The sequence below is a fragment of the Tursiops truncatus genome, chromosome 20, assembly GCF_011762595.2.
Source record: "Tursiops truncatus isolate mTurTru1 chromosome 20, mTurTru1.mat.Y, whole genome shotgun sequence".
Classification (NCBI taxonomy): Eukaryota; Metazoa; Chordata; class Mammalia; order Artiodactyla; family Delphinidae; genus Tursiops; species Tursiops truncatus.
The window spans coordinates 40,514,985-40,534,685 of NC_047053.1; the positions used below are offsets into that span (position 1 = coordinate 40,514,985).

General features: G+C 58.3%; 1 protein-coding gene across 2 annotated transcripts; it reads right to left on the reverse strand.

Moving 5' to 3' along the window:
• Positions 1-2,711: 2,711 nt before the first annotated feature.
• SLC4A1 (solute carrier family 4 member 1 (Diego blood group)) lies at positions 2,712-17,496 on the reverse strand. 2 transcript variants are annotated; one of them, XM_033847738.2, is made up of 20 exons: positions 17,365-17,496; positions 13,714-13,796; positions 13,520-13,607; positions 12,455-12,522; positions 11,414-11,594; positions 11,170-11,305; positions 10,598-10,721; positions 10,358-10,442; positions 10,011-10,207; positions 9,299-9,509; positions 8,828-9,034; positions 8,504-8,652; positions 8,198-8,392; positions 7,050-7,223; positions 6,516-6,605; positions 5,850-6,016; positions 5,101-5,354; positions 3,886-4,055; positions 3,612-3,788; positions 2,712-2,915 (listed from the first exon to the last, which is right to left on the reverse strand). In XM_033847738.2, exons 2-20 carry the CDS (start codon positions 13,726-13,728, stop codon positions 2,835-2,837), a joined length of 2,769 nt encoding a protein of 922 aa, XP_033703629.1. In that variant the 5' UTR covers positions 13,729-13,796; positions 17,365-17,496; the 3' UTR covers positions 2,712-2,834. The 2 variants fall into 2 exon arrangements, with proteins under 2 accessions (XP_033703629.1, XP_033703630.1); XM_033847739.2 differs by having other exon boundaries at positions 2,847-2,955.
• Positions 17,497-19,701: the final 2,205 nt, after the last annotated feature.

Genomic DNA, 19,701 nt, shown 5'->3' on the forward strand with positions numbered 1-19,701 from the left:
AGCTCTCCTATTGCTGAGTATTTGGACTCTTTCTAGCTTTTCGCTTTCATAGTCCTGCAAAGAATAGTTTCAGGTACAGAGATTTTCAACTCTGTTGAGTTATTCCCTTGCCGGGAGTGGGTTAGGCTTAGGTTACTCTGCGTTCACACAAAAGGGTGTTCCTCACGGCAGCTAATTCACGTTGAGGTAGTTTTCCTGAGAGGAAATGTGGACGTGGGGGGCAGGGCATCTGCGAGGAGAGGGGGCAGGAAATGTCGGGAGAGTAAGGTCTCGGGCCAGGCAGGAAGCTGGATCCCGACTGATTTTTTGCGGTCTTCACGTTTCCTTAATGCCTTCCCTGCTGACTTAGGGTGTCCCTCTGTCAAGCCCTGGGGACTGGGACAACTCTGTGGGACATGAAGCTGCCGTGTGTGGGAGGTGACTGGCTGAGACTACTATCCTGGGGCCACAGTAGCTCTCTGGCCCTTTGGCGGCCGCCCTGGCCAGCCTGGGAGGGGTCAGCTGGGGATAGGCAGCATGTAAATATAGATCCAGGGAAGGAAGCCAGGCGGCCCAACCCTGCACTGACCTCTCTTTGGAGGGTTGGGGTGGTGAGGGGTGATGTCCTGACACCTTCCTCACCAGGGGTGGGTGACACCTGGCCCAGCAGTCCCCTAGAGTTGCTGGAAGTGGCTGGGGGTGGGAGTGGGGGGCAGGGCCTCCAAGGGCATCACAGTGGAGGCTGGTGGAAAGCTGGTCAAGAGATGCTGTTCCTGTGTGACCGATGGCAAATCGCATTTTCTCTCTGACAATTTCTGTTAGCGGTGCTGCCCAGCCTGATGTGTCCAGGCTAAGGGGCCAACTGGTCCTAAGGGATGTGGGGTTCACTGTGCAAGGGGCAGGGGGCGCCCCTCTCCCCACCTCCATGCTTATTTTGGAGAGGAGGGATGTCCGGGGCATAAACTTGTCTTCCCTTGCTCTCCCACCCCCTCACTGGGTGCTGGCCCTCTCCACCCTAGGGCTCTGGGCCACCAGCCCTGCCTCTCCCCCAACTCTAGTGCCACACCCCTCCCCCAGCCTGGCCCTTCCTGCCCCCTAGGGCCACAGCCCTACACCAGCTCCACACCATACCTTCCTTCTCCACCTGGTCCAGCCCAGACCCCTTGGACCCCCGACCCTGGGAAGGGAATTCCAGCATGGCACTCACTCCACCACAGATGCATTTATTAGTAAAACCTATTCCCAAACATCAAGGGGAAGGGTGCTAGCAGGGTGAGTGACTTTTTCCACTTGGCAGTGTTCAAGGAGCAGAGGGTAGGAAGGGGCAGGGGCATCCCAGTCAGAATAACAATACCAGCAGCTAACTTTATTGAACTCTTCTGATGGGGTCTGAGGCCAGGCGCTGTGCTAAGCAATCACTTTATAGGCAACGTCTCCTTTAATCCTTACAACAAACCTACGAAGTAGGTACCATTATCGTCCCCATTTCACAGATGAGGAAACTGAGGCATAGAACAGTGAAGTGGTGGGAGGCAGCTGTGAGCCTTCAGGAGGAACCTGAGAGCCCTCTCTCAGCCTCCTTTTTTTCTGTCACACCCTGATTCTCAGTTTCAACCATCTCTCACCACTTCCAGTTCTTTCAACTCTTTTTATATTTTTCTTTTGTAAAAAAATAGATTTTGCCCATATTCTGCAGCTCCCACTGTCTCCTACCCCAATTGGTCGAATCTGGGTTCTCCCCAAGATTTGGTTCAAGTGGAGCTGAGGACAGTGTGTCTCTAATTGGGGCTCGCGTGCGCGAGTGTGCCTGCGTGTAGCTCAAGGACAATGAAAGCTCTGAGGATACACAAGGTATAAATTACAAACCTCCCTCCCTCCCCCTCCCCATCTCCTCCCTATCTTCCCACCCTCCCCCACCCCCATCCAAATGAAGAACAGACTGTACACTGCCCCCCACTCCCAACCCCAAGGCAACGGCTTGTCTCAGTCACCTCTGTGTCCACGGGGCCCAGGGCCTTAGATAAATGTTTGTGGAATGAATGGATGAGTGAATGAATGAGAGCGTGGGGGAGGGAGCAGCACTTAGGAGTCCTGAGTCCCAGCCCTGATTTTGTCCTCACCTGCACCTTACCCTCACCAGGACACCTTCCTCCGCCCCAGAGAAGAGGGTCCCCAGTGGGAGCAGAGAGGGGGAAGAGAGGGGCCAGCAGGGGCATCATGGAAAGGTGGGTGACTGAAGTAGACTCTGGCCTCAGAGGTCAAATCCCGGCTGTGTGCCTCAGGAGCTCTGTGACTCTGGGCAGGCTTGAAGAAGGATGACTACTGTGTAATAGTCCTTTCAGATTTTACGAAGCCCTTTTTTCACATTTATCTTTGGTCCTCAGAAACCATCCTGTAATGTGGGTGTGATTATCAATATACCCATTTTACAGATGAGGAAGCAGAGGCTGGAGAGATCCAGGGACTTGCCCAAGGTCACACAGAAAGCAGGAATTTGAATCCCCCCCACCCAACTCCCATCCTCTTTACTTCCCGTGTCTGTGTCATGAGGAGGTAGGGCTTGAATCTAAGTCTTCCAGGGTGGGACTCCCAGGTGGCAGTGTGGCCACAGGAGGGACTGCACAGCGAATCCCCCTACTGTGGGCCCCACTGGCCTTTTCTATCCAGAAAAGCCAGTCTACCCTTCATACAAGGTTTCCTAGACACCCTTTCCTTCCCCCACCCGTGGCCCCAGGGCCTCGACTGCTGCCCCAGGAGGGACCTGGGAGTCCATAGGGTGCCCATGAACTTCTGCTTTTCCTGGGAGAGTGGGGAAGTGGAACGATGGAGGGGGCTCTGGGGCCTGGGCCCTCCCCTCACACAGGCATGGCCACCTCATCATATTCATCCTGACCGTTCTCCTCATCGAAGTTCGGCTTGACATTGTCAGCATCCAGCTGGGGGCGGGGGGGGGCAGGAAGGACATAGGGTGAGCGGCTGAGGGCCCAGGTGAGCCCTCCCCCCAGCGCGGAGGCACCTCTGGGGTCAGGAGAGCCTGTCTCTCTTTGAACCTTGGACAAGTCTTGTCCTGTCCCTGCATCTCCTAGGGTTGGTCTAGATGAGAGGTTTCCTCAGGGTGGGGAGCCTCCAGGAATCTGGTGCCCCGGTAGGGGAGGGCCTCCAGAGGGCAGGCAGGAGACCCCTTCACCGGGGCAGCACCACAGTGACCTGTGTCACATCGTGGAAGAATTCTACTGGAAGAGCCACTCTCCGGATGGTTTATAAGACCACAGGACTAGCCGCTCAGTGGTGGGAACCACCCAAGTGGAACACATCTCGTGAGCCTCTCAGTCCTCTCACCAGCCCTGTCATTATTCCTCTCTTTACAGGTGAGGAAACCTGAGGTAGAGAGAAACGAGGCCGCTAGCTCCAGGTCACACACTGGGATGTGGCAGTGCCGGGATTTGGACGCAGGCCCCAACCTAGACCTTAATCACGATGCTCTTCTGCCTTCCTTAGTTCCCAGACACACTTCTCACATTCGCTGAGCCCCACTGATGTCCCCTTGCTGCCCTCTGCTCTGGAGTTGTGCCCTCTGGCCATAGGAAATGGGGGGGAGGGGCGCGGGCTGGGTGGTGGGAGAAGCAACTCACACACTGGAGCTCCAGGTTCTGGAAGATGAGTGGCAGCAGGAAGTGGCGTAGGGGCACCGTGAGGATGAGGATGAATGGCAGGGCCAGCGAGATGGCTTTGATGCTTCTCACCACCCACAGCACTACCAGGCAGATGATCTGAGTGCCCGTGAACAAGTGCATTCGCCAGGTTCTCACCTGCGGGCGGAGGCTGGGGTCATGGCCTGCCCTGCCCAGGCACCCGGCCCCCACCCACCCCCCGCCCCTGACCTGGGCAGCCGGGAGGGCCCCGTACCCGCTTGGCGTAGGGCACATCCGGGTGGTACTTGCGCGGCTTGAACAGAAGCAAGATGCGGTCAAAAAGCTGGATGCCACTGAGGGATGTGACCCCCATGTAGAGGAAGATGCCAAAGAGCACAGCCAAGGGGATGTGGGACAGGATGGGCCCCATGAGGATGGACAGGCCTGTGGGGAGATCCACGCAGTCTTAGCCCCAGCTGCCCCAGAGGATCGGCACAAGCAGAGGCTGGGCAATGATGTCACAGGGACTATATGGAACCCTTTTTGTGGATCCTCTTTTTTTTTTTCTGGCCGCGCCGGGAACCTTCTGGGATCTTATTTCCCCAACCAGGGATGGAGCCCGGGCCCACAGCAGTGCAAGCACCAAGTCTTAACCACTGGACCAGCAGGGAATTCCCTGGATCCTCTTAATAGATATTACCCCCATTTTGCAGATGAGGAAGCAGACTCAGAGAGGTGAAGCAACTAACCTAAGGCCACACAGCTAGTAAGTGGCAGAGCAGGGAGTCAGACTCTTGCCTGCCTGACTTCAAAGCCTACTCCTTTAACCTAGGGAGTCACAGAGGGCAGAGAAGCCCACCTTTCCTCTTACCCCGGTCCAGAATGCCTCCATCACCCTCCACCTACCCAAATCCCAGCCCTCCTCCAGCTAGCATCAGCTTCGCCTCCTTTAGGAAACTTCCCTGGCCTCTGCATCCCGTGGCGCTGCCCACACCAAGCCCAACTGGACTCTCAGCTGCTCTGGAACTCAGATCAGTGACCCTCTGTCTTCACCTCACACCCCCACCTAGGAGCACTGCCCTTTGTATGAGTCACAGAGCAACTGAGCTAGAGAGAGCTCAGCATCTAATGAACCCTGTAATGGTGCAGAGAGGGAAACTTGAGGTCCAGAGACAAGGTGGGATACCTAGTCAGCAGCGGGGCAGGGCTGGAGCCCACAGTTCACTGAACTGTTGGAGAAGCTCAGAGTACAGGGTCTTGTCTAGAGAAGCTTCCAGTAATGGAGTGTCCCCCCCATCCCCCTCAGATCCCATTTCAGTGCCTCGGGTATTTCCTCCAGAACTCCTTCATGTGAATAACTGACACTGGGGAGATGTGGGCAGTGGGTGTCTGGGGAGACCTGGCTGCAGGGTGGTCAGGGCTGGAGGGGCACTGGATCCTAAGGGGCAGGGGCTGAGGGTGCTGGAAAGTGTGGCCAATCCTCACTCACCCACGAGCACAGAGACCAGGAGGCCGCTGATCCGCTGTTCCTTGACTTCCTGAATCTGGGCTGCAGCCCCTGGGGTGCTGGGCTTGCCCATGACCGTAAGGGCATTGGCGTGGGTGACAGAACGCACAGTGGTGGCACTGAGCCAGGGCATCCCAAAGAGGGTGGCCACCCCGCCCATGCCCATGACCAGCAGCAGGTCCAGGTGGAAGCCAGAGCCCTTGGCCACCTTGCGCTCCGGTTTGCTGATGATCAACCTGGGGGTGTGGAAGGTCAGGAGTAAGCGGGGCTCTCCTTCACCCCAACCCCCTTCACCCTCTCTTTCCTCCCCTAGACTTGGGTCCCTCTGTACTTTAGTTTATCCTTCTTTGCCCGTCTCCCTTAGAGTTCCTTTCTCCCCTCCCTCCTGCACCATCTTGAGAAATCGAGACTCTAAGAGCAGAAGTGTTTTCATCATCACCTAGAACACCCACCGGCCGAGCTACGCTGAAGCTAAAGAAACATACGCTTCAGGGAACCTCACGGGCACAGGCCCGTTCCAAGATCTAGCGCCTAATTTTATAGTTCTCGTTTTATATTCTTTTTATTAAAAAGGGCTCCCTAAATAGTACCACGTCATGTCCCACAAAACCTGGACCTCCTGTCCGTCCATCCTTCCTACTAGCATTCAGTCGCTGGTGTCCTGCCTGCCTGGAGCCTGTCCCTTTCTCTGCCTCGGACCCTCCCAGGCCCAGTCCCACCCTGGCTCTTACGTGGTGATCTGGGACTCAAGGAAGATGAGGATGAAGACCAGCAGGGCAGGCAGGGCGGAGGCAAACATCATCCAGATGGGAAATGGCTTATATAAGCCCAGCGGGTGGATGAGCCAGCCTCGGGCCGAGGTGTTGGACACGGTGAGCCCTTTAGGTACACTGAGTTTCTGTGGGAGGGGGATGCTGGTGAGAACACCTGGGGGCAGGGGGATGGGGAAGGGTGGGGACAGGGAGAACCAGGGTCCTGGGCCCTTGGGAACTTACTTATATTGAGCATCTACTTGGTACTCAGTCACTGCACTAAAGCCCTTTACATACATTTTCTCATTCCCTACTTTATAGATGAGGAAACAGGATCAGAGAAGTTATGTAGCTGGCTCTGCATTGCACAGCTATTTGGTAGCAAAACTGAGATTCATACTCAGATCAACCTGGCTTCAAAGCGGATTCTTTCCTACTGCTCTGGATTAAGGAGTAAAAGGGGGCAAACTGACCCAGGCCCTTTCTTCAGCCAGAGGTGTCCTGAAGGGCTGTGGGAAGAACATGGGGCTGCTTGGAGAGACGGGACTGGGGAAGGGGTAGTTCTAGCTGGCTTCAGGTTTGGGAAGGCAGTTTGGGGGAGGGTGCATGCTGGGGGAATGAAATAAGGGTGGAGGAGAGGGTCACCTGAGTGTAGGTGTCCTGGATGAAGGCATCCACCATGACCATGATCAGGATAGAGATGGGAACCCCAAAGTCCCCAATGACTCGTCGCAGCTGAGGGCAGGTGAAGGGACCAATGGTCAGTGCCCAGTTGCTTCCCACCTCTCACCTGCCACTTGCCCCCACTCCTGCCCCGTCTTCACCAGGCGGTCCCACTCTCCCCAGGGGGAACATCTAATGCCCTGTCCTGCTTCTCAACATACCTGCCTCCTTTCTTGTTCACCTGGCCCAGCCCCACCCCCGGCCCCACAGCTTCTCCACTCCCTTCCAAGAACTGTCCTTGGTTCCCCCCTGGGTTCTCAGCCTGGACGTGCCGAGAAAGTGAGATGCGCTTGTCTCAAGAGTAAAATCCTGCATGATGAGGGGGGAGGGCGGCTTGGAATCGGAAATGGGAACCTAGGGTAAGAAGGGGAACGAATGGCACTGGGAAAGCTGAGGGGAGTGCTGTAGACTGGGACAGGGCAGTGTAGGCAAGGACAGGTGGGGGGATGTGCTGACCTTGCCAGGGAAGTAGGAGCTGTTCTTGAACTTGCGCAGCGTCATGGCGAACAAGAAGGTGCCAGCCATGAGCACAAGAGAGAGGAGGGCTGTGTTGGGCAGGGGCGCCTGAGGTTTGGGTATTCTTGTCACATTGTGGTCATAGTTCTCCAGCAGTGGGTGGTCCTGGAAGATCTGCAGCAGAAAACCAAGGCATCCTCTTTCCTCCCATCCATCCATCCTCCAGCCATCATGATACACGCATCACGTATCATCTCTCTATCCATCGTCCACCCATCCATCATCCCTCTCTCTATTCAGCGTCTCTCTCTCTCTTCATCATCCGTTCATCCATCCATCTGTCTATGCATCATCCCTCTACCTCTCTTCTTCCTCAACTGACATAGTAACAGAGAGGCAATGCGATTCCACGGCTTGGTTTTCAGGACTGAGGACCAGGCTAGGCTTGGGCGGGGCAGGCCATGGAGGAAATGAAAGTGTGTGTGTGTGTGTGTGTGTGTGTGCGCGCGCGCGCGCACAGGAGCATCCAGGGTCTGGGAGCCATGAGAAGGCTGGAGGGCAGGAAACAAGTGCCAAGGAGCTTCCTAAAAAGACTCAGGCTCCAGACACTTGGAAAGCAGAGAAGGACCCACCGACCAACAGGATCGGGTAGATGCACAGGATCCACCCTTCCTCCATGTAAAATGCGGACACAGAGGTAGGCATGGTTTAAGGTGACAGAGCTGAGGAGGTGGGGCCTGCCCTCTGCAGGCCCTGCAGTTCCTAAGGGCAACTGCAGGAGAAGGAGTGGGGGACTTCAGAGTCTCCAGGACCCCTGCTACCCCGCCATGCCTGCAGTTTCCCACATTCAGTCTCACACGTGCCCACTGGTTACTGCATGTTGTTATACACGTGGGCCTGTGCAGGCAGACGGGAGCTCTCATGCACCGTCACTCCGCACGGCCGTGGTGAGAACACCGGCCCACAGACAGCAGGCATCCACATGTATGTGGTCACAGTCACATACCGTGAAAACACGGCCACATAAATGCCGTACAGACGCATGCGCAATGACAGTCACACAGCTTGTGCACGGTCACACACACACACGGACGCACGCGCACACACATGCACGCACACGTGCCTCTTAACACTCCCATGGCCCTCACCGTGACCAGCTTGGAGAAGGTCTCATAGATGAAGATGAGGGAGATGAGGAAGGAGAAGATCTCCTGGGTGTAGCGGGAGATGAAGCGGACCAGGAAGCTGCCCTCGAAGGCCACCACCAGCACCACCAGCAGGACGAGCCAGAAGCCAATCCACACGCGGCCCACGATGTACTCCAGGCCGTTACTCTTGCAGAACTGTAGGGCGGTCAGAGGGAGCTGGGGTCAGGTAAATGGGCCCAGGCCCCGTGCATGAAGCAGCAGCCAGGGGCCAGTTACAGGGTGACAGTGGGGCCAGAACAGAGCTACCGAGAAGAACGCTTCCTCAAACACGAGCAGGGGTCCTGAGAAGCCCACCACGAGCAGGGGCTGAGCCCCCAGCAGGGAGAAGAGGATGCCCTGCGCCGCGGTGGAGATAAGCAGTTCCGACACACCCATCAGGTTATGGGTCTTTTCTCCTGTGGATGGAAGTGACAGTGCAGTCAAGGTCAAGGTCATTTCCAGAGGCCAATAGAGCATCTCATGGACAAGATGATGTGGGGGTCCAGAGTGTCAGATCGGGGCAAAGTCAGGGCTGATACTGAGGCCAGAGGGTCGGAGGTGAGGGTTAGTGGGACACACAGAGGCACTGACCCAGGAGGCCACCGAAGGTGATGGCGGGTGACAGGGCGGCAAAGTAGATGAAGATGATGGCAGACAGGACCTGGGGGTTCAATGCGTCTGTGATGTCACTCAAGTAACGGGGGTAGCGGCGCCGGATGTCACGTACCAGTCCCCCGAAGAGCCTGCCTGTCCGCTGCAGGGGGTCATCCTGGGTGTCCTCTAGACCCCCATTCAAATCTGTAGTGAAGGGCAGGACCACGGTAACGGGGGGTGGAAGGGGGAAGTGTGGGGAAAAGGGAATCGAGAAGGGGATTGTCTGATGGGAATGGGGGGGTCCAGGAGGCTGGGAGGCATGAGGACAGGGAGAGGGGACATGGGAGGTTTAATGGGAAGAGGGGCGGTAGGGGCTCACAGGGCTGTGCTGGGCTCTCTGGAGGTCTGGGGGCTCAGCAAGCCCAGGGCTGGGCAGGGCAGGTGCCCAGGGCTGGGCAGGGCAGGTACCTAGGCCCTTGAGGAAGCTGGGCTCTGGCTTGGTCGAGCTGGGCAGGTAGCGTCTTTTCAGCAGCTCCTTCTGCACGGGCACCAGACTGAGCAGGGCATCCTCAGAGGGCGTGTCCGTGGGCGGCAGCACCAGACTGCAGTCTAGGAAGCCCTCTAGGGAATGCACCAGCATCTCCTTGTTCTGGGCCAAGTATGCATCAGTGCGGAACACCTGGGAGCAGGAAGGAAGGTCAGAGCCACAAGGACCTGCTCAACAAAAGGATCCAAGAGGCCACAGCCAGGGCCTAGGGGCCCCTCTCCCCCAGCCCTTGCTTGCTGGGAACTGCTTTTCCTTCCCCGCTGGCCTTCCACCTTCTGCTCTGAAAGGGCTTTGGGGAGGCAGACAGGGCCCTGAGTCGGGAAAGCAGAAAGAACTAAAGCGAACCAGGTGGCTTATAGCAGACCAGATGGAACGAGAGCAGATCAGGCTGGACCAGGCCAGACCTAACCAGACAGAACCGGGGCAGAGTGGGCCAGACTAGACCAGGCCTGATCAGGCAGGGTTAGGCCAGACTACACGGGCCTGGACTCCCCCTGGCCAGACAGGATGGAAGCAGCTAGATCAGACTGAATGGGCCAAACTAGTGAAGTTAAAGTAACCGGGGCTGGGGACGAGGCCTCAGCTGCCACCCAGCCCCCTGGGCTCCCCCAGCCCTCGCCGGCCCCTCCTCACCCTCTCTGACATGAGGGTGGCAGCAGCCCGGCCCAGCTGGGTGTAGTCGATGTTGGGGGCCTCAGGTCCCAGCAACACGATGAGGAAGCGCACAGGGACTGCCGGCCCCTCTGGCTCCTGTGGCTTCTGCTCCGTCTCCATGGGCTCCTTTAGTCGCACAAAGCCCAGCACTGGCCGCTCCAGGAACCTGGCACAGCCTGTTGGGGACAGACGAAGTGAGGTGGTCGGGCCAGGCCAAGGGGGGCACGCTGCTGGGGTCCAGGCTTAGGGAGAGGCAGGCTGGGCCAGGGCAGGAGGCAGGAGCAGGGGACAGGAAGGGGTGAGGGACGGACGCTCTGCCCACTTACCCACCAGCACCAGGGTGGCCTCCCGGTCCTGGGGACTCCTTCCCAGCATTCCAGATGACGAGTGCCCTTCCGCGCTCCCCTCTCCCTGTTGGAAGGAGGGGGGTGAGGGGAGTCCTCCGGCCACTCTGGACCCTGGACACTGGAGCAGCCCACCCCGTCTGCCCTACCCACTCTCATTTCGAACCATGTTCAGGTTGGGAGCTTTCCGGCTCTCCTCACACACCCCTGGTACAGCCTCACCTGTTCACAGAAGAGCTCTGTCTCCAGCGACGGATGCTGTGGGAGCAGAGGCTGTGAAGGGTCCCCAGAACGTGTCAGGACTGCAGGCTTCACACTCCCCAGGGCCTCCACGTCTCTGGCGTGGCTGCAGGGCGACACACAGGGGACATGGGCTGAGTAGGCAGCTCAGCCTGGGCTGTCAGCAGAGTGGAGACCTGTGGTGGGAGGGACATGGGACTTGCCAGTGACCAGAATAGAGAGGCCCAGGGCGGAAGGAGAATCAGCCTCCTCTGAAGGACACTGTGGATGGAAGCGGGTGGCCTCTGTCTGGAACGACTAGGTGGAGCCAGAAGAATGGATGGAGAGAGGGACCTTGAGAGCCCGCCCTCCTGGGGACCAGCGGCCCCCAACCCTAAGCGTGGAGACGTGGTTACCGCTCGAGAGGTGCCGGAAGCAGGAGACATTGTGGAAGAAAAGTGGGACCCAGCCTGGTCGGGAGGGGCCATCTGGACCCCCAGGGAGAGCTTGGGGCAGGCGGGCTGGGGAGATGGGCCCTGTGGGTGTGGAATCCAGGGCCTGGCAGGCAGGGGCACCTGTGTTTGAGCAGCAGGACCCGGAGCAGATTTTCTCGGTCCTGAGGCTGGATCTGCCCCTCGAAGATAAACCTGTCGAGCAGCTGGTTGGCCACCCCGGCCAGGGATTTCTCTGGCAGGTCCAGGAGGACAGTACCTGCAGGCAGGGGAGGGGTGAACGGGCTGGCTGGCCCTGGCCCTCCTCCTCCCTAGCAACTTCACATGCAGGGGCCACGCGCAGCGGGGCACAGAGGGGCTCACTCACCCTTGGCAAAGGCTTTCTGCAGCTCCAAGAGGCTCCAGAAGGTGAGGTAAGACAGGTGTGGGCGGCCCCATACCCCGTCCTTCCCCAGGTTCTCCTCTAGCCGCACCCAGCGCGCTGTCTCCATCCATTGTAGTTCCTGGTTCTTTTCATCCATCACCAGTTCCCGCAGCTCCACGACGACCTGCAGCCCCACAGGCCTGCATTAGTCCCTCGGGCCCCGGGCAGGGCTATGGGGAGGCTGGAAGCCCAGGGCACGGTGGGCACTCAGCGGGCTCTGAGAGATGTCCATCAGAGGCCCAGGGGTCCTGGAGCCCTGAGGGCAGAGCCTGAGCTCAAAAGGCACCATCAGGAGCTCCATCCTAGGGTGTAGAGTGAGGTGTGACCTATGAGGAGATGACTGGGGGTCCCCCACCTCTGGCTCTGTTCCCCAGCCTCCTGACCAGGCCCCTCACCCCATTTCAGAGGCATTTGAACAAACTCTGGGGCAAAAGGGCTGCTAGAGGGGGCAGGAGAGGAAAGAAGAGGGAAGCCTTTGGGGTCACTGGGTCAGCCTCCTGCCTCCAAGATTGTCGTGTGGGCTCAGCATGCCCTTGGGGTTCCTTGGGGCCAGATGGCCAGTCCCAGGGGCCTAGCTGAGGGCAGACCCGATTTTCTAACCAGCTAGACCGTCTGGAGTCCAGCAAGGACGCGGGGGGCCGTGGGGGGCTGGGCTGAGGAGAGCGTGTATTTAATTCTGTGCTTCCCCGGGGAGTAACTGACAGCCCAGCCAGGGCCAGCGGACCTGGTGGCTCCGACCTCCAGCTGTCCATTTATCTCTGTCCAGGGAGCTCCCCCATCAGTGGAAGGGGGCCCCGGGTCTCCCCCCTCACTGGCAGATGTCCTTTACCTATTTCCCAGGAGGCCCATTCCTTCTCTCCCTGTTTGTGGGGTCCCTCCCATCCTGAAACTGTAGCTATCCCTCTGCTCCTCTCCTCCCCTGGTAGAATGATGGATCCCAAGGGCAGCACAGGAAAGAGAATCGGGGGAGGCTGGGGTGCTCACCTCGAGGACGTCTGGGGGGCGGTGCGACGCGGTGTGGTAGTCTGTGGCTGTCGGTTCGGTGAGCTGAGCTGAAAATCAAGAAGCCGGTTAGCGCTGGCCGCAGACAATTCCCGCAAGACTTTCCTGCACCACCAGCATGAGCCTTGGACACCACAGGGTTGATGCCGCTCTCCCTCCCCTTGCCCCTGGCTGGGACCCTGCCCCTGCTGCTCATTGGGCTGTGGCCCCCCACGCGTGTTCTTGGCCGCCCAGCCTGGCACTGTCACTCCCCATCTGAGCGCTGTGGAGGACCCCTGGGGCTCATCCTCAGTGGTGACGAGGAGGGTCATCTCCAAGGGGACTGGGGAGTCCTGAGTGGCAATTCTCTTCCCTCTCCTGCTACCTTCTGGGGCCAGATTCCCTTCTTTCTTCCCACCTGCCTCAACGATCCCACCAGCCAGTAGCTTCTCGCTGCCTCCAAGTGGAGCTTGGGTGCCCCGTGGGGTCTGCCCTTATATTATTGGCCCCTACACCCCCAGCCCTCATTTCCCAGAGGGGCCTCTTATCTCCAATACCAATTGCTAGCACTTAAGTCCTGTTGACAGTAAACAGGTCCCTTCCCGGGGCTCCCCAAGCGAGACCTTGGGCAGAGGCCCAGGAAGGTTTCCTGATGTTTCTCCGCCCTGAGGGTCTCTACGGCCCCCCCATTTCTCAGAACTCCTGGACCCCCAAACAGAACAATGTTCCCAGAACAGGCCCAGTGCCTGGCCTGGAAGCCGGCATTGGATAGGCACGGGTGGCATGCGGGCTCATGCCCTCGTCCCCGACAGGCCTGGCTGCCCTCTTACAAAATCTAAGGGGCACAGTGATGGGTGACTGGTCCTGCCTCCAGCACCTACCCCCAGTCACCTCCTGTGATCATTTCAAACAAAACTCTGTTTATCCTTCAATCAGCCAGGATTGTGGGAGAACTGGCCCTGGGGCTGGGCCGGTGGGGAGCGGGGAGAAGGGGAGGACAAGTTCCCCACCTCTGTCTAATGGGACTCAGCAGCTCATCCCAGCAGGAGAGAGGGAGATGGGGCTCACCTTCTGCTTCCTCCACCTGGAGCGTGGGGAATCCAGGGTCTTCATATTCCTTCTGCTCTAGAAACTCTTCCAGCTTATCTTCATTCTCCTGTGAGAAGGTGCCATCAGGGCTGGGCTGTGGAGGGGGCTCCACAAACCTCCGTGAAGGTAGGAGTCCAGGGTTAGGAGCCCTGCACATGCCACCCAAGACTCACCTGTGAATCCCCCATGGCGCTGTCCTGATTGTTCAATTGTCTGCAGTGATCTGAGCCCCCAGCATAACCCACACTGCAGGTCCCTGCAGGGGAAAGGCACAGGCTGAGTGAGGCACAGGGCAGCCTGGGGTCTCCCATTCGTCCCCACAGGAGGCTGTATTTGAGTGAAGGGGGATCCCAGGTGTTGGGAGACAATGGGGTCAGAGGAAAGAAGTGTGAGTAGGCGGTTGGATTTGTAGGTCTGAGGGCAGGTGCGCAGGGGCCGGAGAGACAGGGCAGAGCAGGGAAGATGAAACTTAGCTGGCAACAACCTAAGGATGTTTGGGAGGATGGGAGGGGGGGTGTTCTTCCAATCCGACTCCTTCCTCCATCCACCAGTCCTCACCTGGCTTCCTTTTCTGCCCATCCCCAGGAATCACCAACTCCAGGAACATGAAGTGTCCCTCCTTCAGGGAGCTTAGCTGAGTCTCCACAGAATACCCTCTTCTCCCAGAAATGGGTGCCTCCTCCTGGGCATGGGGCTGCAGTATCCTTAGGAGTGGCTCACAGGTCCTGGATGATATGGCCTTGCTTCTCTCCCCTACTCCATCTTGAACTCCCTCTCTCTTGCTCTCTCACCACCTATTCCATTGGCCTCCTTACCAAGCCCTTTCCTGCCCCAGGGCCTTTGCACATGTAGTTGGCCACATCCTGGATGCCCCTACTCCCACACTTCAGCCCTTCCCACATCTCAGCTCATATGCTGCCTCTTCAGATTCCCTTCCTGACCACCCTAACAGTCACTAACTCAATCTGTCATTTTCTGGTTTCTTAATTCATTTGTGGATCTATGGTCTGAGGACGCCTCTAGAAAGGAAGCCACATGAGTGCTAAGCTCCTGTGCGTCTCAATCCTCACTGGATCTCCCACTCCTAGCAGAGTGGTTGCCACGTAGTAGGCACTCAATAAGTATGTGTTGAAAGAATGTAAGAAGGGCTCCCCCTTGCAGGCTTGGGGCTCTGGGGCTGGGGAGCCAGGATGACTAGGACCCAGCCAGGAGGCAGTGGAGCCCTGCGTCTCCATTTTCTCAGTTGTGTCTCTAGTGGAGAGGAAGGATGCCCACTGCAGGAATGTGAGGACCAGCCCAAGGAGAGCACAGGGGTGCCCTGGCGCGGCCCCAGGCTGCGTGTGCAGGGACATCCTTCTCCGCCTTACCCACGGCAGCAGAGCGCATTGTAGCAGCAGGGATTTGGGTCAGGTTGACAAACGTGCCCACTCTGTGCCTGGCATGGAGCCTGGGAAGCTGAGATGAACAAGACACTGTTCTACTCTCCAGAAGCTCGTAACCCTGACCGGGGAGACAAGCTGGGAACACGTGACAGGCTAAGGCGTTCAGGAGAAAACACGTACCCAGACAAACACAAGCAGTGAGCAGACCATGCTGGGTGCTGAGGGTGCCTGTGGCAGGGGGAAGTAGGACTCGCAGTGGGGCTGCAGGCGGAGCGTCTCTGGTGGAGGGGACACTGGTGCTGGGTCCAGAAGCACCGGTGGGATGTGAAGGACTGAGAGGTGGGGAGGGCTAGCCCGGGTGCCAGGAATGGTGGGCAAGATGCAGAGAGAGGACCATGCGAGACAGGGCTGGGTGCCGTGGGAGGGAACAGGGCAGGGAGTATATACGGAAAGAGCCATTCTCAGGAATGGTTGGCCCTGAGGTCCTTAGAGATAGAGAGAGGGGCGTGAGTGAGCCCCTGACCTACACTGAGAAACGCAGGAGTCCCTGCTTTGGGGGGTGGTAGGGAAAGTGATGGCCTTGGGGGGGCGGTTTCCAAAGCCTGAGGATGGGGTGTCCCTACTGCAGGGGACTTGCCCTTTGAGGAGTCTGGTCATGCGCAGTTTTTCTCTCCCTCTTCTGTCCCTCCGTGTCCCCTTCTCCTCAGGTTCCCCTGCCTTCCTCTTCTCCCATTTTTATTCTCTTTCTCCCTTCTCTGGCCTTGTTGCCTGAGGTGCTAAACATACGCCCCCCCCCCCCTATGGGCTGGGACTGTGGTCTTAGTTTCCCATTTGGGAGGGGAGAGGGTCAGAGGGTCCCTTCGGAGCCCGAGAGCCCAGACATCCAGGCTGCCTCTCTGCCACTGACTGTCAGCTCCCCGCCTCTCTCTAGGGCTCAGTCACCCTGTCTGTACAATGGGACGCCTTCCTGCTGGGGTTCTGAGACTTCAGTGAGAGAGGAGAGGGGAGAACAGAGGTGTCTCGAGCTCTGCTGGGGCCTCAGAGGGTGCAGCCGTGACCCAGATTGTAGCCGCCACCAGGCCCAGCCGCCCCCCAGCTGCAGGCCTTGCTCTGCTGACACTGATAAGAGCCTGGACCCTGATGAAGCGCACCAAACACCTGGCCAGCCCGCCAGCCAGGGCCAGGCAGATAAGGGGGAGCAGGGCATCTGAAGCCCCGGAAGTAGAGCACAGCTGGAAGAGGCTGGTGGGGGCGGCGTGGACCACAAGGCGGGGAGGGCTCCCTGGTGGCAGAGCACCAACTTTGTATAATCGTCCTGACACCATACACGGCTGTGCCGTTTTATCTCTCCCCATATCACTCTGTGAGGCGGGTAAGGTCATTAGCCTCGCTTTACAGATGAGAAAGCTGAGGTTCAGAGAGGTTTACTGCTTCGGTGCCCTAGCAGGTAGGTAGCAGAGGCAGGATTAAACCCTGCCCTAGCTGACTCCAGCTACACCTCTAACCATTGCCCTGAGTTGTCTCCCAGAAGAGAAAATAGCTATTAGCTGGTTTAGTATCAGTGACTAAGAGCATGGACCCTGCAATCCAGCTGCCTGGCTTCAAATTCCAGCCCTGCCACTTACTGTGTGACCTTAGGCAAGTGACTCAACCTCTCTGTGCCTCAGTTTTCTCATCTGTAACATGGGGCTAATCATAATGACATCTACCTCATAGGCCTGTGGTAGCGTTAAGTAAGTTCACATATATAAAGCACTTAGACTAATGCCTGGCACAAAAGAGCTTTCGTTTGCTATCGTTCTCACTGCTACTGGGGATCAAGTACAGACTTGCTATCTTCATCCCCCTCTGATTTTCTTTCAATTCCCATGGAATTAACCTAAGTGTTTTGAGATCCTCAGGTGGTGGGGGACTCCTCCTTTCCCTCCAAACACCCCCTAGGATGGGGACAGTGCCAGGTCTCCCTGGTTAGATTCCCTGGAAGTGTTTCAAAATGAGAAGCCGTGTCAGCTGACAATTCTCCCCTTAGGAGGGAGACGGGGTGGCCTGGGGGTGCCCATACGCGGGGGAAAGAGGAGGCTGAGACCCAAGCCTGTTCGATTCAGGGGCTGGTAAATAGGAACCTGACAAGAACCCACACCTGGAGGGGAATCAGATTTGCCCCTCCACACGTACTCACCCAGCCAGCTCACCCACGGCTGCTGCCGCGTGCCAGCCTTTTCTTCCTAATACCTGCCGCCCCACTCTTCCCAGCCGCAGGGGCCAATGGGCCTGTGCCCTTAGGGGCAACAACACACATTGTAACGTTCTCATCCCACCCACCAGCACCCCTCTCGCAGGTCCAGCATCCATGCCCACGGGCACAGATTCAGGTTGGGCACCTGCAGAAACCCTCAGGACAGGCACCTCAGGATCACCCCAGCCCCTCCCCGCCCTGCTCACCTGCTCACGAGCCTCCAGGTCCCTCGGCGAACTCCTGCAGCCGCCTGGTGGCCTCTACGACCAGCTGAGCTCACACCCGCTCTAACCGCACTTGGTCCTCGCTCCCGCACCCCTGGGGCAGCTCCCAAACCCCTGACTCATGCCCCCGCCTCCTAATCTGCCCGCCCCATGGGCCCTGGGAGCCCCTTCCACCCCCTGCCCCGCTCCCGCTGGATGCCCAGTAAACAGAGTTATCTCTCACCCACATCTGGACAGCTGTGAGTCTGGCCCACCCCACCCAACCCCGGATGGCCAGCCTCCAAGGCCTCCCAAGGCCCTCCTGTCCCCTACGAGTCTCCTGGGTCTTCCTTCATGGACTAACATTCGATGGCTGGGTTCCTGGAGCTCCCAGGCTCCCAGTGGGTCTGTCCCAACATCTGGATGCCCCTGTCCTGCCTCTGTCCCTCCTCATTCTGGCCAGGCCCCTCTGCTCAGGTCCCAAGATGCACGGGCGCTTGCTTTCTCCTCCCTCCTGTCCTGGTGCCGTCCCTCGGGACTCGCTCACTCTTCCTCTGTAGCCTTGCCCTCGGGGACCGGTGTTCACGGAGGGGGGGCACCCAGGCAGCCACTGCCCTTTCTTGCCCCAGACTAGGGCACCCCCTCCATCCTCTCCTCAAGACCCCAACCAGCTCCGAAGAACTGGCGCCTGGGCGCTAAGACGCAGCCCTTCAGTCAACCTGAAACAATCTCAGGTCAACAGAAACAACGTCCCCACACTGAGCTCTGAGCTCAAAAAGCCCCAATGTCTGGGCACACTGACTCCTCTGTCGGCAGCCCGACCTAGGCCCCGGGGCCCGAGCAGCCGGCATTCTCAGCTCCCACCGCCACCCCCAAGCAGGGCAGTCTCTGCTCTTGGCGGGAACTAGGGCTGGTCACCGGTTCCTGGGCTCGGGCTGCGAAAGAGGCAGAGACTGAAAGAGGAGGTCAGATGGGCACGAGTGAACAGAGGTTTGAAAGCGGACAGAAAGGGGGTTTTGTGGACACTGCACGGAGGAAGGAAACCGTCCCAGCCCAGCTCCGACCCTGCTTGGCTGCGGGACGCACGGCAAGTGCTTGCCCTTCTCCGGGCTTCCGTGACCTCATCTGTAAAGGGAGATTGTCGGTCCTGCGGCCGCCAGCTTGGGGATTTCCTGCTTCAGACTCAAACAATAGAAACGCAGAGACAAGGACCGAGAGGTGGCATATCCAGTAATTCCACAACCGTTTCCTGGGGCTCACCACAAGCCCGCACGTGCCGAGCCCCGGCAGAGAGAGAAAGGTCATTCATCCATTCAGACCCGGAGCTGGAATCCTCCAGTTTGCAGAGGGTCTGTTCCAGGCTCTGCACTGGGAGCTTCACCTGGTGGTCACACTTAATCCTTATAGCCTCCCCGTTTTACAGAGGAGGAAACTAACACGACAGAGAGGTAAAGTGGCTTCCCAGTAAAAAGAATAACCAATGAATGGGCACCGGCTCTGTGCCGGTGCCGTGCCCAGCGCTTTACATGCACCATCTCTCTGAGCTCTGCAAGCCCCTCTGAGGAAGGCGCTGTTTACTATTCTTTCCCTCTTACAGGTGAGAAAGCTGAGGGTGGAGAGGTAGGCGACTCCCCGCAGCTGGTGTCCTGCCTGAGGCCAAGCCCTGGGCTCCCTCCTGCCACCCTTGGCCTTCATGCCAGTCAGGAGCAGAGTGGCCGTGGCGAGGGGGGATGGGGATGCCTCCTCTGCTCCGCCTTGGTGTTCAGTCTCCCAGCTGGTGGCATCTGTTCCAGGCCCTGGTCCAGACTGGGCTGTTTTCTGCAGCTCGCGGCAGCGAATACCAGATGCAGGCCCTGCCTTCCCACCACAGCCCAGAGGTCCCAGGCACCTTGCCCTCTGCCTGTCCCAGTTGCCGAGAGGCAGCTGAGTGCAGGAGACTGCAACACAGCACCTCTCCCAGGGCCCAGAAGGGACTGGCAGCCAGCTAGGTGAGAGGCGGCGAGAAGGGGGGATGACAAATGGGAACGTCTGGCTTAGAAGGAGAATCCACCCAGCCGTTCGGCTGTCCTGCGGGGACCAGCCCACCAGTCACCCAAGCAGCAGCAGAGCGGACTGGCCTCTGGTCCTTCTACTCACACCACGTGTTCTTGGTTACTCTTGTCACCTTGACTGGGCGTGGCTGTTTCCCCAAATCCATCCGACGTCGCACTTGACTTGCTTATGATTCTCCAGGAGGAAGTGATGGCTCTTTTCACTCATTTGATTCCAATTTGGACTTGGGTCAGTTCAATTTATTTGAAGGCTCCAGTGCCTCGCACTGCGCTGGGCTCTGGGGAAATC